Source organism: Macrobrachium nipponense, chromosome 41 (genome assembly GCF_015104395.2).
Source record: "Macrobrachium nipponense isolate FS-2020 chromosome 41, ASM1510439v2, whole genome shotgun sequence".
Classification (NCBI taxonomy): domain Eukaryota; kingdom Metazoa; phylum Arthropoda; class Malacostraca; order Decapoda; family Palaemonidae; genus Macrobrachium; species Macrobrachium nipponense.
This window is the reverse complement of record NC_061102.1, coordinates 45,287,158-45,303,472: the sequence shown is the minus strand read 5'-3', so window position 1 is coordinate 45,303,472 and position 16,315 is coordinate 45,287,158. Positions and strand designations below refer to the sequence as shown.

Here is a 16,315-nt window from a genome sequence, read left to right as displayed (position 1 = left end):
GAGCTTTATACCGAATGGAAACTCAATCCTTTAAATACTTTTTGGTAAGGAAATTAGCAGCGCATCCCTAGACTTATTAGTTATTTCGCTTTTGTATTTTTTTTTCTGGGCATTTACTATTTTGATTTTATTTACGTTTTTTCGTCTGTTGTTATGCTACTTATGTAACATTTAAACAAGTAGCTTAACTCGGACGTAAGAAATGTAAATAAAATCGTTATGGTTGAAATCGGTAAAGAGCTACCCTACCCCCGCAAAAAAATAAGAAAAAATATACAGAAGCGAAAAAACTAATATGGTTAGTTATCATGTTCCATTCATTTAATAGCTTTTGGAATTCTCTATTGTGACCAGTGAGTCTGAAGTCTTCCAGAAGTGTAGAGATAGATGTTTTTTTTAACAAAGATGCCATGATGTATAAAAAGATTTCCATTTCACATTATTCTTGTGCCTAAAATATTGAATGTTGTATATTGAGTATGCATAATTCTGAAACACTAAATAATGAGCTTCTTGTCTGCAGGTACTTGGAGAAGAAAAGGTTAATGTTCCCTCGCTTCTTCTTCGTCTCTGATCCTGCCTTGCTTGAAATACTGGGGCAAGCGTCAGATTCTCACACGATCCAGGCTCACCTAATGTCCATTTTTGATAATACAAAAACTGTACGCTTCCATGAGCATGACTATGATCGGATCACAGCCATTTCTTCCTCCGAGGGGGAAATTGTACAGGTAATTGTGTTCATATGAAACAGAAAATACTTTGTCTATTCGTTTGCCTATGGCATATGCTAGCTATTATTTGTACATATTGACAGCTTATGCTCTCTTCCTCACTCAGCTTGAAAAACCCACAAGGGCTGAAGGTAGTGTGGAGGTTTGGCTTAACAAGTTCCTGATTATGTGCCAGCAATCTGTCCATGGGATAATTAGACAGTCGCACCATGTCATTCAAGATCCTGACCTCAATGTTCTAAGATTCTTGGAGCAATTTCCTGCGCAGGTATCTATTATGGTTTATCGTTGTCTAATATATATAGTATAAAGAATTCATTGTCATTATTGTTAAAACAGTAATATTTTTATCCTAAGAGCATAATCGTCAGAAAGTATTTGCTAATTATAAAAAAAATATGGACAGTTTTTTTTCTTGATTCTCCATTTCTTTTTTCATTCTAGGTAGGCATCTTAGGATTGCAGATGATCTGGACTCGCGACTCGGAATTGGCTTTGCAACAAGCCAGAGCAGACAAAAGAGTGATGCCTGACATGAACAATCGTTTCCTGGACCTTCTGAATCTCCTCATCAATCAGACCACCAGAGATCTTGAGTCGGTGCAGAGAACGAAGTACGAAACACTCATCACAATCCACATACATCAGCGAGATATCTTTGACAGTCTTGTAAGCATAATAGTTACCAGTTTTAAAACTTTAATTTTTCAGTTGTATATTGTATGATATTACCTACATATATCCTCGTACGCATTGTACTGCCAGTTTTCCAACCATTTGTATATGAACTTCAGCCGCATACCCTGGACTATTTTATATGAATACAAGAAGGTGTACCTGGCCTTCGGACGTGTAATCAAATGCATATTCATTTCTAAATGACCTGGGCGTACTTTTTTCACTAGCCAATGCTACTGCGTTACTGACTGGGTCAGTCAGGCACCGTTGGCCGATGGCAGACGCATACATGTTGCAACAGGTTTAACCTTGATATTGATGTTGAATGCATTTGTAGTCATTTATATTAATTCATGGTACCAAATATTTATGCAATACGTCCATCTTTGACACTTTGGGCCCTAATTCCCAAAGGGGGCAGCGCCCCCTGCTATCAAGTTCGGGGTAGGTAAGCTATAACCCCCTCTCCCATGTAAGTCGAAAGGATGTAGGTCTCCTGTCTTCTAATATTGTGGGGAACCCTTGGAGCCTCATTCCCGGGGGGAGGTGTCGCCCCCCCTTACTACTGAGGGTGCCTTATTGCCCCTTTATTATGAGGAGCCTGTTTGTACCTAAAAAAACGCTTCTACGTAGATGTCAACTCCGAAAGTTAAAAAAAATTGAGGAGAGGGGTTATGCCCAATTAGAAACGGCCCTCGAATTTTGGATTTTGACTAAACATTTTATATATATAGCTTTCTATCTGTTAACAATCATAAATATTTGTACTTAATGACTGTTCCTACCTGCATAACTACCATTTCATGATAAATGATAAATGATAAATGATAAATGATAAATGATATATCATTTATATATGATAAATGATATATCATTTATATATGATATATGATATATGATATATCATTTATATATGATATATGATATATGATATATCATTTTTATATATGAATTATGAATATATGAATTATGATATATGATATATGTATATCATTTATAATATGATATATGATATATGTATAATCATTTATATATGATATATGAATATTATAATATATGATAAAATATAAATATATATATATATATGATATATGATATATATATATATAATATCTATATATATATATATATATATATATATAATGTTACTACTTTCAATATGCATATATCCCCTCTTGGACTGTATGAAATGTTATGTATAGAGTTTTACAACATTTTTCAGATTCCTTAGCTAGTAAGAGTGATGGGATGTCTTAAAATGTGTGTTCAGATTTCGCATAACATAATTTAAAAGTATACAACATAGAATGTAAAGAAAGAGAGAGATTATCTTTGTCCGTTCCGAGCTAGAGATTGTTTCCTTACTGTGTCATCGCCTCTAGATAAGAGGAACTCGAGATCTCCGTTTGCTTCCCTAATCTGTCAACATGTTTGATTAGAAACCTCGAGGTCTCCATTGTGTTTTGGGAATTCTATCATGACGTCTGATAGGGAGTTTTGCTCGAGTCTGTTTCGATCGAATATGTGTCTTGTTGAGCCGACTCTTTTCATATGCGTACATCTTTGCCGAAACCTCATGCAGATTTCACGATTTTTCTGTTAAGTTACATCATATTTAGAAGCTTCTAGAAATGATTGCATCATCTTTAGCATCCCCAAAACATTTTGAGCCTGCCAGTCTTTTGAGTTGCCCATACAAGGAGGAGAGCAAGGAGGGATTCCTGGCGTTCAGATCTCTCTCTCTCTCTCTCTCTCTCTCTCTCTCTCTCTCTCTCTCTCTCTGCCTGCTTTGCCATAATTGATATTAACGTAACGTAAATTGGTCACTCGTAGATTTCAGATTTGATATTTCTTCGAGTTTATTTAGTATTATTTAGTGTTATTTGTGGAATCTAAACAGACATTGTAAAGTGTGTAACAGCGCCTATTTTTGTGAAATTGTGAAACAAGCTGCAGGAGCGAAAGAAACTGGTATACCAAGGTAAAATGTTTTATATTTTTATTAGTTGCAACTCATAACTAATAGTTGCAATGGTTTGGCAAGAAACAAATAACTAATAGTTACAGTGGTTTGGTAAGAAATTAATAACTAATAGTTTCAAGCGTTTGGTAAAAATTTAAACTAATATTTACATTGGCTGAAAAACAATTTACATTTTTACAAATTGCAAATTTTTGTGTTTTGTGTTTGTTCCATTTGAAGTGCATTTATCCATTTTCTTATTGAAATGACAATTTGTCGAAAATTGCATTTTTCCTAACTATACAAACCTGAGGTCCTTTAACAATAGGAAGGTAACTAGCGGCAGCTGGGACGGTCGTAAGCTTCGAACAAGGGGAGAACGGTAGTTAACTGCTTGTCCGATCGTGCGCGCGGGCGGTGAAGAATCACTTTTGCTTTAGGCCCATGCAAAAAGTGGCAGAGTGAGGGGTGGCATGAGGTGGGACTATATGTAAAGGACCTCAGGTTTGTATAGTTAGGAAAAATGCAATTTTCGACAAATTGTCATTTGTTCCGATACGTAATACAAACCCTCGGTCCTTTAACAATAGGAAGACTCACTTCTTGGTGGGTGGAATCTGAGTCTTTTTGGTGAACAGACTGGTGTTCGTCCAACCTTGGAATGCCTCCCTGGTCGTAAGAGCAAGGGAGGGATCCAAACCTCTGTCTGATTGATCGGGGTGTGCACCGCAGGATCAATGGTCAGACCTCTGAGCCAAGTACTAAGAGAGAGGCAAGCGTATCTCTTCGTACCAGCAAGCAAGAACTTGTTCCTGTTTGCAAGAGACAATCATAAAATGATGGGTTGTCTCAAGTTGGCATCCACTTCCTCCCCCTTGTTGAAGGAAGTGGTGGATATTTACTCCTATCCCTACTGAAAGGGATAGGATGGTGCTCTATTGAGTAGCTCACCTGCATCTCGTCCTTACCCAGCAGGGTGACGACCGTGCCCCTCTACCCTGAAGTAGAGGGAAGAAAAAGATGGGAAGAGGAGCCAGTCTCACTCTCATTCCTCATCCATTCTTACGGTCACACCAGGACTCGATGCTGTTCAGCCTGCTAGGGTCTGGGTTAACTACACAACGTGTTGAGCAACCACCACGGTTCCCAAGGAAAAAGATCCAAGGAACTGTGGGCAATATCCCGAAGGTAGGAGGTGCATGCGGTCCGGTTGGACCAGGCCCCTGTCTTCACTACCTGCGCCACGGAGAAGTTCTTGCGGAACGCGAGCGAATGATGAAGAGGCGTCCACACTCATCCTGGGTGTCGAGTTTCTTCAAACAGCTCCGTCGCGCCTTCACAGGACAAAGCAGCATAGCCTTCGTATCGGAGGCGGTGAAGTCCATTAGGGAGGGTATTGTGAAGGACTCGAACCAATCGTCAGTTACCGAAGGGTTCTGAGTCTTCGCTACGAAGATCGGTACGAAATCGAGCGTCACAAATCCCCATCCCTTTGTGCTTGACTTCTCAAGAGAAGACATGCAGTTACCTAAGACGAAAAGAAGGGAATAGTCGTATGACCTATCCCTCTTCTCGACTTTGGTTATGTACAGTACTCATACTGACAAGCTATTAAGACGAAGTAATGATTGCTCTGGAACAACCGAACTAAGTCCACAGCATAGTTCGTAACTGACTCGGGCGCTCTGACAGCTGCCGACTGACTGGTTCGGAATCAGTAGAGGCAAGTTGTCCAAGCATCCGAGTAAGTCACGTGACCTTCGCCCTTTAAAGAGTTATGCTGAGAGACCAAACAAATAAAATATTTGTTAGTCACCGATGCCGGACGGCGCGGCGATGATTCTCTTAATGCATAAGCTCAAAAGGCGAAAGTCAATTGCCTTCAAAAGACCGAGGTCCCTGATGGCAAGAAAATCTCATAGACATTGAATCTCAGCTTAAGGAGAAACAACACTATGTGACGTTGAAGACGAAGGTAGGCAATGAATGCAACCTACGTCTTCCAGCTGAATCGAGAGAAGGAATCTCAAGATTCTAAACCTGTGCTTACAAATGACTGAAAACGCTAACCGCCATTTCATTGCTGTCCGGTGTGCAGTGAAAGCGGGCGTTCTTCAGTAATGAAACACAGGGGAGAGCCGCCTGAAGAACTGCTTCTCATGGGCTGAACGTTTGGAAGTAGAGCTGGCAGGTGTGGGAGTAGGCGATGTCTTTCAATACATCTGCTAATCCGGGGTGAACAATGAACAATTGCACACCTCCGAATACAAGATATTTTGAGGACAAGCTCAGATTCCGCAAAAATCATTCGCATTATCGAGATACGATGCAGCAAGAGACTATTACAGAATTCTGTTACCGTGCGGTAAACAGAAAGATGAGAGTCGAATAGATATCTCTGTTTAAAATTCTCGCAATACCGAAGACGATGAATACTAGCGTCACAGCAGTAGATGGTCATTCATGTATGCGAGAATCCCCGTTAATCAGAGACTTAAGTCCGTGATTGTTGGGCAGAGATACGGTTGGTATTCAATCAAAGCAGGTGAGAAAGACATAACCAACCATCCATCTCGAAGCGGCAGCTGGTACTGAAATGCCTCGGGCAATTCAATACGCAGTAGCTGTCGCTGACTCGTCATCCTGAGTTGCCAAGTAATCCTTTCCACGAATGGAATGCGTTCGGCTAGAACCACCGAGCATAAAAAGATATGCTCGAGCAATTATATTTATGCGAAACGAATTTCGGTAAATATAAAAGCTTAAATGGTGTTGTTGTGACAACACCATAAGTATATAAAATTGAAACTGGAAACTCCTGGGAGGTTGCAGGCAACCCGAGTTGCAGTTCAATTAGAATACTTCTCGTCTAAGTCGCAATCCGTAGAATAACCAGGATATGCGCCTACCCCTCGGACCATTCAACTGCTTAGCAGAATCATGTCGCGAGGTTAATATACGTAGTATATTTGTAGGATTCTGAACAACGATCTCCATCCTAAATTCTTTCCTTCAAGAAAACAAAATAAGGATTGGAGATCGACCACCTTCGGTCTCTATCAAAGAGAGTGAAGAAATCTTCCTCGAAGGAAAGCCTCAATGGTGAACAGAATACTAATACGATAGTTCAAGCCAAACTGGATGTTCCCGTCCGTTCTTCTCTATTCCAGGTTGGTCGCCTACTGTGAGAAAGTCTTCTTTCAGCAGCAGTCTTCTTCCCAATGCTAGAAATTCCAGGAATTCGAGCATAGGCGAGGTTCCCGATTATCGTGTAACAATTATCGGGGATTCTCGTCTCGCTCACTTTTGACCGTGGTCTTGCCTAAGTGTTTGGAGATCGCAAGAAACTCGAACACACTGAATGCGCTAGAAATTCCGTAGAATTCTAAGCAGTCTGCGAAACCCCCACCGAATTCGTCAAACGACATCGGCTGGTGGTCCTCTCGATTCCCGTAGAAATCGAGAATGGGGCAGGATCCCTCCTCAACGACCGGGGCTTACGTCGGGTAGGACCCGAAGGTCCCCCTGGTAGCGCAGTCCCCAACGTGGGATCCTACAGAGAAATCTCTGTAGGATCCCTCCCCTTTCCCTCGTAGCCGTAAGGAGAGAGGGAATGGGGGAGGAATTGGATACTCGCTCGCCTTCCCAGTGGAACTAGCAGTTGGAGAAGATTAGGAGCAGCCATCGCCTTGCAGCGATGGCCTCTCAGAGTCTGGGAAAACGTATCGTCAGGAGAAAACGTTTTCCCGAGGAGGGTTACGAACTCTCACTGTAGGTAAGGGTCTGCCGCCACTGTGAACGTCGTCTGGGTGGGGCTGATCGACACCTGACAGGAGAGAGCCGATACCGTCCTCCGACTCATTCCAATCCTCGTCGAGGTCGAAACCTCTCAGGAGGACCGAAGGAGTATTTAAATACGGTGTCCGAAGACACGTAGAAACGCCGTTGTCGCAGTAGAGGAGGTGGAAGTAGCTTGATCGACCGGCCAGAACTGAGAGAGCCTTCTTGTCCGGAGACGAGAGACTCTGGTTCAAGACAGAATCGGTAAGCTCCGATCGCGGCGAACCCACCGTCGGTTTGGGTTCCCTCTCGGGCCCCAAAACGACTCAAGCAGAGACATGCGCTCTGCTGGTGGGAACGGCGATCCTTCCCCCAGGTCGTTGTGCTGACGAATCAGTGCAATAACCTGGGCAAAGTTACTCTGAATCTTGGAAGTTACAGCGTCTTGAGGAGTAGGACCGTCCAGTCCCTCCAACAAGAGCAGCTCCCAAGACCCTCCTCCTTCAGAAGAAGGACCAGCAACAGATCCCTGACGGTTGCCTCCAATCACTTGGGCGTACGTCCTGGCTGGTCCTAAGACCATACCTGGCACGTGCGGCGTCGTGACGGGATCGTGAGCGGCGCATCTCTCACGATCACTCCTATATACCTCGCTCTTCCCGGCGTATGCCGAGGAAGTTGAAGGTATTGGAGAGACAGAACTGATGCTACCCCCTCCCCCCCCTGACGGTCGCCTCCAATCACTTGCGCGTACGTCCTGGCTGGTCCCAAGACCATACGTGGCACGTGCGGCGTCGTGACGGGATCGTGAGCGGTGCACTTCTCACGATCACTCCTAGCTACCTCGCTCTTCCCGGTGTAGCCCGAGGAAGTTGAAGGTAGTGGAGAGACAGACCTGACGCTCCCCCCCCCCCCCCCCGCTCACTGGCAGGACCAGCGTACGTGGGGGGCTGCAGCCGATCACCAACCCGCAGTGGGGATCGATCTGCAGGCCTGGCCGTGCCGCTCACCTGTGGCGAGCGGCTCGACTGAGCACGTCGACCCCGGTCCCGTGCGTCAGACGAGCTGCTGCTGGTCACCGTATCCGCCCGGTCCCTGTGGGAGCGGCGGTCAGGTGACCTGCAGAGCTCACTTTCGCGGTGAGACCAGTGAGCGTCCTCGCGGCACGTCAAACCGCTGGTACCAGCCGAGGCTGGTACCGTCGGTCGAGGGGACCTGGGGGACCTCTTCCCAGCCTCAACCCGTGGCCGGTCAGAGACCGTCACGTCCAACCGAGGTACCGGCTGGTCGCTACGAGAGCGGCCGCTGGCCTGGCGAGAGTCACCTGAGCGGCTCTCGACAGTCTTCTGCTCCGTGCCTCGGTCATGACGCTGAGCGCACTCAGGCGTCTTAACTTTGGCTGCACGGTCACCCGAAGGAGACCGTACACTCGGAATTTCTCGCGGACGAGAAACCGAGCCGGTACCTGGCTTAGCAGCAGAGCTGCCAAGACCAGGCGAGGGTGTACCAGCGGTAGCCAGCACACCCTTGGTCCCCCGTCTTCTTCTTCTCAGAAGAGGAGACGGGCCCCGTTCCCGAAGGAACAGGAGGACCAGCAGAAGAACCCCCCCGTCACACCGGAGTGAGACGAGCCCTTCGAAGTTCCCGAAGGAGTCTTCTTAGGGGGAAAACCCGGGTTACCAGCTGGTCGCTGCGAGAGCGGCCGCTGGCCTGGCGAGAGTCACCTGAGCGGTTCTCGCCAGCCTTCTGCTCCGTGCCGCGGTCTTGGCGCCGAGCGAACTCTGGCGCCGAAACTTTGGCTGCACGGTCTCCCGAGGGAGAGCGTACACTCGGGATCTCCCGCGAACGAGAGACCGAGCCGGAACCTGGCGTAGCGGCATTGCCGCTAGCGCCAGGCGAGGAAGTACCAGAGCTAACCGATACTCCTCTGGTCCCCGTCTATCTCTTCCAGCGGGAACCTGGGTACTGGCGGCCGGTCCAGGGGCGAGCTGCTGGAACAGCGGAAGTCTGGGGCAGGCAACACGAAGAAAACACAGGCGGCGGCGGCATACCCCTCCTCGGTACGGCGACGACCGGCCCTAGTAGCGGCAGACGGCGTCACCGACACAGTATGGGGAGTGTAGACCAGCGGGGGGAAGCAGCATAAGCGGCCGTGGAGGTTGTAGTGGAGACCGCTCCAAGGTCACCGCCCCAGACCTCGCTAGACGCTGCAGCAGATCGTGGATGCTAGGCACGCCCTGCAGCCGCAGTTGTCCAAGGTCGTCTCCCACGGATGTAGCACCTGCGGTAGCACAGACAGATTAGTAAGAGGGGTTCCCTCACGCACGGGGGGGAGACATGCCCCACCCCGAACGCAAGGAAGACCCCAAATACAAAATACAACGAAGAAGCTGAGCGGGGGGCAGGAAAGAAGACGAAGAATCGGATACCAAGGGAGTCGCGGGAGAGCTTTCCGACGACTTCCTGGCAGACCTTCGCTTCCCCTACCCTCGCACAGCAGTGAAAAGTAATATGAAAATGAAACAGAATACTGCACTTGCGATTCACTTCATAGAACTTAAAGGGGGAAAGATCAATTCCCGGGTAAGAGCGGAAACTTGATCCATAATAATATGCTATCATAAAATATATATGAAAATGAAACAATACTGCACTTGCGATTTTCACTTTCACATAATTAAATCGTAAGGATTAATTCCCGGGTAAGAGCGGAAATTGATCCAAATTTAAATTTGATGCAATTAATAAATGAAAATGAAAAGAATACTGCATTGCGAATCCACTTTCATTGCATTCTATTCAACAAATAAAAGGCTCGTGCCGAGCGCAATCACGCTCTCGGCAACGAACGCACAGGGCAAAAATATAATGAAAAAGAGTACTTACATCTTTCAATTACACACTTTCGCCCAAAATACATGACTCGGCGCGAGTGCGCCCGCCCTCGGCACCGAGACATAATTCAAGTCAATTTCATGAAAAGAGCGGAAATCGCCGCATCTACGGTGATAGCTCCATGTTGATTCATAATTAAGTAATGAAAATGAAAACAGTGTACTTACAGTTTCATTTTCAAGTCAAACAAACCATTAGTAGAAAAGACAATATAAACAAAGCATACGACGATGAAGCGGGCAGAGAGCGATGACGAACACGTCCTTCACACCCGCGGCCGAAAGCAAAAGTGATTCTTCACCTCTCGGGCGCGCGGGCGCGCGCACGATCGGACAAGCAGTTAACTACCGTTCTCCCCTTGTTCGAAGCTTACGACCGTCCCAGCTGCCGCTAGTTACCTTCCTATTGTTAAAGGACCGAGGGTTTGTATTACGTATCGGAACAAGTGTGTGTTTTTATTTTATATTCTTTTTTACAATTTTGGTATTTTCCACATTTTTCTGTGTTTTCATTTGCATTCACAATTTAATTAACTTAGTTATTTTCATTACTTAATCGTTGCACATTTAATTGAATTTAACACTTGTGAATTAATTTGCATTTACTTAGAATTCTTTTCAAGTTTTATTATTGTTTAGCACTTGTGAATTAATTTCATATTTTAAGTATTGCCTAACACTTTTGAATTTTTAATGAATTAATTTTCTTGAATTTTGTGATAAATTGATTTTGATTTAATTTTACTTAATTGATTCAAGAATTAATTAAACTTTGCTTTGTTTTCAAATAACAGTAATTTTCCCTGATATCGTGAATTTACTTAAAAAATTTTGAGTTTAATAAAAAAATTTTGTATCAAAAATTTTTCTAAGTGTTTTCATTTAAACCAGTATTACGACCCTTGTGGGGCCGTGGTGCAAGTTCTTAAAGCACCAGGAAAGAGAGGGCATTAATACAGTGTCCAATAAATATAGGTCAATGGAGACGAAAACACGAGAGAAAACTTAATATTTATTACACAAAGCAATAAAATAAGCAACAGTCAGCCTTGTGACTATAGGACAAATATACAGTCCTTAAATTAAATCCAGTAGGATTACCTAACCTCTAAAACTATATCCCTAACATAGTAGTAAAATAACACAAGGAATAAATAAAGGGCCCAAATAACCTACCTATAACTAAATAAGGTTAGGAAGGAAGGAGTAGACATACAGAAAGAAAACACTTAAATTCCTACCTAATATTATAAAGCTAAACTTAACATTAACACCCTAGGATAGGGGCAAATAAAATGTTCTTATACGAGAACTTCAAAAATAATGAAACCACAGAAAAGCTCCTCACAGTTTATAGAGGGAACAAAGGGTTACACCCACACTTGTTGGCATCCAAAGGTGCTAGGCTGAGGGTCATAGCACTGGGGGAAGTCTGACACGGTATCACGGCAAGCTACCAGGTACGGCGTCACTCGTCAGGTCACCGCTAGCGGAGGGAGTTCTGGAGCACAGGTAGCAACAGGGGTATACAACTAATAGTGCCACCCTGAAATAAATACCAAAAGGATATTACCTGTTCACAGACTCCCTATGTTCCTCCTCGGGCCACAATGCCCCCACAACTGCCGCACTGGCGAAGAAAACGTCCTGGAGGATGCAGAGGTGCCCTTCCTGCGTCCACTCGGCCGGGAATAATTCCTCTGCGTCGTCCTGAGTCTGCAGGAAGTCCACACCTCACTCAAACACTAGCCTAGGGTAGGCTACAATAGCTCAGAACGCCGTGGGTGGCACAGGAACTGAGCCCACAGCACAAAAGGTAATCCAGGTAATCCAAGCAGCTTAAGTGTGGGAGGCATGCAAGTCAGGCCCGTACTGACTAGAAGAGGAACCTTATCCTCCGAAGAAAACTTTTGTCTCCAAGGACGAACACAGTAAAATCAGGAGATGAAACTGCCAGTCAACACTCCAGAGTCCATGGCAGCTCTCACCAACACCAAAAAGAAACAATAGATGGAGTTAGGAGTTAACTTTTTACACATACCAATGCCGGGGAGTAGGCCACTAAACGTCTTTAGCAACACAGCCTTGTTACAAGAAAAACCAAACTTAACCTTAAATAAATCAACAATTAAAGTAAATCACAAGGCTGAGACTAAAACAAAATTAATGATAATTACGTTAATACCTGATACCAGTATATTTACAGGATTTGCTTAGGTAGATACATAGAGTGGTAATTGATCTGTTTTCCTTCAATTTACTTGAAGTGAGTTTGACCAAGGGAAGTACTTAGACTTATGAAATCAGGGAAATACTTAGACTTTTAAAGTTGTTGATGGAGTGATGCCATTTGATTACTGTAATTACTTACAAGATTACCTCACACCTGTTTTGATGAACTTAGTCTGATTTTCTCCAATACTGGTAAATTGTTGAGGGATCACTGTTGCCTTTAGAGTATTCAGTCGTTTAGTACCTGTGATGAATGTTCAGGTGTCTGGCTATTGTGAGGTAACAATTAATGAATGGTAATTCTAGTAACCAGATACTTGGCCCTTCGTCATAATATATATATATATATATATATATATATATATATATATATATAATATATATATATATACTACTATATATATATATATATATATATATATATATATATATATATACGTATGTATATATATATATATAATATATATATATATATATATATATATCTATATATATATATATTATATATATATATGTATATATGTATATATATATACATATATATATGATATATATAGATATATATATATATATCATATATATATATAATAAATATGATATATACATATTTATATTTATATATATACATATATAATATCTATATCATATATATATGATATATATTCATATATATATATCTACATATAATATATAATTATATATATATATAGTATATATATATAGATAATATATATATAACATATTTAATATTTATCTATATACATATATATATATATATAAATAATATATATAATATACATATATATTATAAACATAATAATTAAAAATATAAATAAAAAATTGTAATAAAAAGATATATATATTTTATTTATTTTTTTATATATTATAACAATAAATGGTCACTATTGTAACGAAAGTTGCAAGTAAGGGAGTTCCCCAGCTTACTAAATTATTCACAGAACATACACATAGGTCAGTGGCTTGTGAGAAACAAGCCATTGACCTGTGCGTATGTTCTGTGAATAGTTTAGCAAGCTGGGGAACTCCTACCCTTACTCACAACCTTCGTTATATTATTGACCATTTATTGTTATATAGTAATATATATATATTATATATATATATTATTAATATATATTATATATATATATATAATATATATATAATATGTATATAGTATATATATATACTATATTAATATATATATATATATATTTATTTGTCCGTTCGCTTCTATATATATAATTATATATATTATATATTAATATATATATACTTTATATATATAATATGTATATATTATATATATATATATATATATATATATATATATATATATATATATGTGTGTATATATATATTATGAAATGGTAGTTCTTTCTATGATCAAAGAAATACTTTGATCAAAAGTGGAATGAAACCAAAATCATTTCTCTATATGATTTATCTTTTTTCTTTGTCCTTTTCATATTGTCAGTGCCGGAACAATGTGCGATCAGTGATGGACTTTGACTGGCTTCGTCAGATTAGAATCTATTTTCGTGAGGACATAGACAAAACTAATATCGCTCTCACGGACGTGACCTTCCAGTACCAAAACGAGTTCGTCGGATGCACCGAACGCCTTGTCATCACCCCTTTGACGGACAGGTGAGAGAGACGCCATGACGAAATGTTCCTTTCCGAATGTGGCTGCTTGGCTGTTTCTCTTCGCATTCGTTTAGAAATTTCATTAAACATTTAAATAACATAAAAGAAAGACAAACGATATCTTTTGATTAAGTAATTCTGTCAATAAACTATTGCAAATGAGAAACTAAAGGTCGCCACTAACTTTCAGTTATACTTGTACAGTTATGCCCAACAACCTTCACCCCTAACGATACTGTCTCTTTCCTCAGTCCTCCGTAACAGCTGTAATCGGCTTCCCGATAGTACAGCAAAAAAAAAAAAAAAAAAAAAAAAAAAAAACTCCTAAACGTCAAATAGATGTCCAGTGAAAGAGGGAATTTGTTGAAATTAAATTTGCCACTAAGGATTTTCATACTGTTTTAATGGATATTTCATAAACGAAGGAAGAGTTCCATGGCAAGGTAAACTGTGTTAAGTTAGTAATTGTATTCATTTTAAGAATGAATTTCTTATTATGTGCTACAATGAGTGAACATCCATAGTTCACTACTATTCCTTTGTTTCATTTGTGTGTTGCTTAGTTCAATTTTATTTCTAAAAACTGGCATTGTATGTAAGCAATAGATAAACATACAGTCTAACACCTACATTATTTGTATTCGTCAGGCAGCAGAATATTATTTTATTCTAATTTTAAAAGTGGATTCTATACATGAGGCATAATCATCCTATTCTTATTTTACAGGATTTCGCAATAATGAATATTTATTCTCATTTAAAAACGGACTTGCATATATGGTTAGTCACTACGAATAAAGATTCATAGGCTTTGAGAGTATTACTTCCTCGAGCGAAGTCTTATTCATCTAGATTTCAGTGAAATGTGTAAGACATTAAGACATATAAGAATGATGATGCTACTTTCAGATTTCATTATACACAACTATCTTTCCTTTGGAAAATTGCTAAATATAAATATATATTATTTGGACATCCATATTAACGATTAAAAAAAGTAAAGGCGATGCATCATTAATTTAAGTAAAAACACTTTTTAATTCAATAAAAACTATTATTACATTCTGTTCCTGACTGGTACATATCGATATGTCGGGAGACTCAAAGCCAACAGAGCCTAAAAGGTTGCCTCCCCACATTAATGTGAAAGTGCGCATGCGTAGCCGTTTGGCCGGAGGCAAATCGATTGAGATGAGCAATTTGCTCAGGCTGCCTGCACAGGCAAGAAAAACCGCGCAGGGAGTTTACATTTCGTGCAGTTTTACCAACACAAGCAGCCTACGCAGGCGAGAAAAACTGTGCAGTTTGTTCAAATTTATGTTTACTTGTGCCTACACAGTCTGCCTGCACAGTTGTTCACATTTGGGTTCAGTTTTGCCGACACAGGCCTCCTGCACAGGCGAGGAAAACAGCGCAGTTTATTCACATTTACGTTCGCTTGTGTTTACACAGTCTGCCTTCGCAGGCGAGAAAAACTGTGGAGATTGTTCACATTCATGATCCGTTGTGCCTGACAGCGCAGGCGAGAAAAACTGTGCAGTTTTTTTTCAAATTAACATTCTGTTTTGACTGCACAAGCCGACAGTGCAGGCGAGAAATACTATGCAGCTGGTTTACAGTAACGTTTAGTTTTACCTACACAGGCCGCCTGCACAGGCGACAAAAACTGTGCAGGTTGTTCACATTAACATCGAGTTTTGCCTGCACAGGCCGACTGTGCAGGTGAGGAAAACTGTGCAGGCTGTTCACATTAACGCCCTATTTTGCCCGCACAGGAAGGCGAGAAAAACTGTGCAGGTGGTTTACATTAACGTCCGTTTTTGCCTGCTCAGGCCAACTGTGCAGAGGCTGACTGTGCAGGCGAGAAAAGCTGCGCAGGTTGTTCACAATAACGTTCGTTGACTGTGCAGGCAAAACTGCGCATGCATAACTGAACCTGAACGTTAGTGGCGGCCTTAATGTGATAGTAGGTATAATTTTTCCCCTCCATTTTGCACGAATAAGAGCTAAGGAAACATGAAGTGTAATTGTGAACCTTCGTAGACGATAATACAAATTTTGCATTTATTTATTTTACCAAGTCCTGAGTTCTTATGTCAAGAGCAACAATGTAAATGTTAATCTTCATAAAAATATGTATAATGCTACAAAATGTATTATTGCGGAGTTATCGCATACTCGAATGATCATTCATTTTGAACCTGAAATTATATAAAACAGCCAAAATTTTAATTTATCTCTTCCTCCCTTGGTGTACAAGATTTTTGGGATTTTATATATAGAAAAATTAAAGAAAGAGCAAATAATCAAAATTATTTGAAAACTCCCACAAGGCAGAGAAGTCTTCGTCTTATAACCTGTTGGAGAACAACATAATCTTTGGG

The 16,315-nt window shown here is 41.3% G+C and overlaps 1 protein-coding gene across 1 annotated transcript in view; it reads left to right on the top strand.

The window, feature by feature from the left end:
* The window catches only part of LOC135212841 (dynein axonemal heavy chain 5-like), a 281,888-nt gene that overhangs the window by 114,162 nt on the left and 151,411 nt on the right, over positions 1-16,315 (top strand). The window contains 4 exon segments of the mRNA XM_064246609.1: positions 524-731; positions 841-1,002; positions 1,179-1,403; positions 13,759-13,931. Of these exon segments, the coding sequence (XP_064102679.1) occupies positions 524-731; positions 841-1,002; positions 1,179-1,403; positions 13,759-13,931 (768 nt within the window).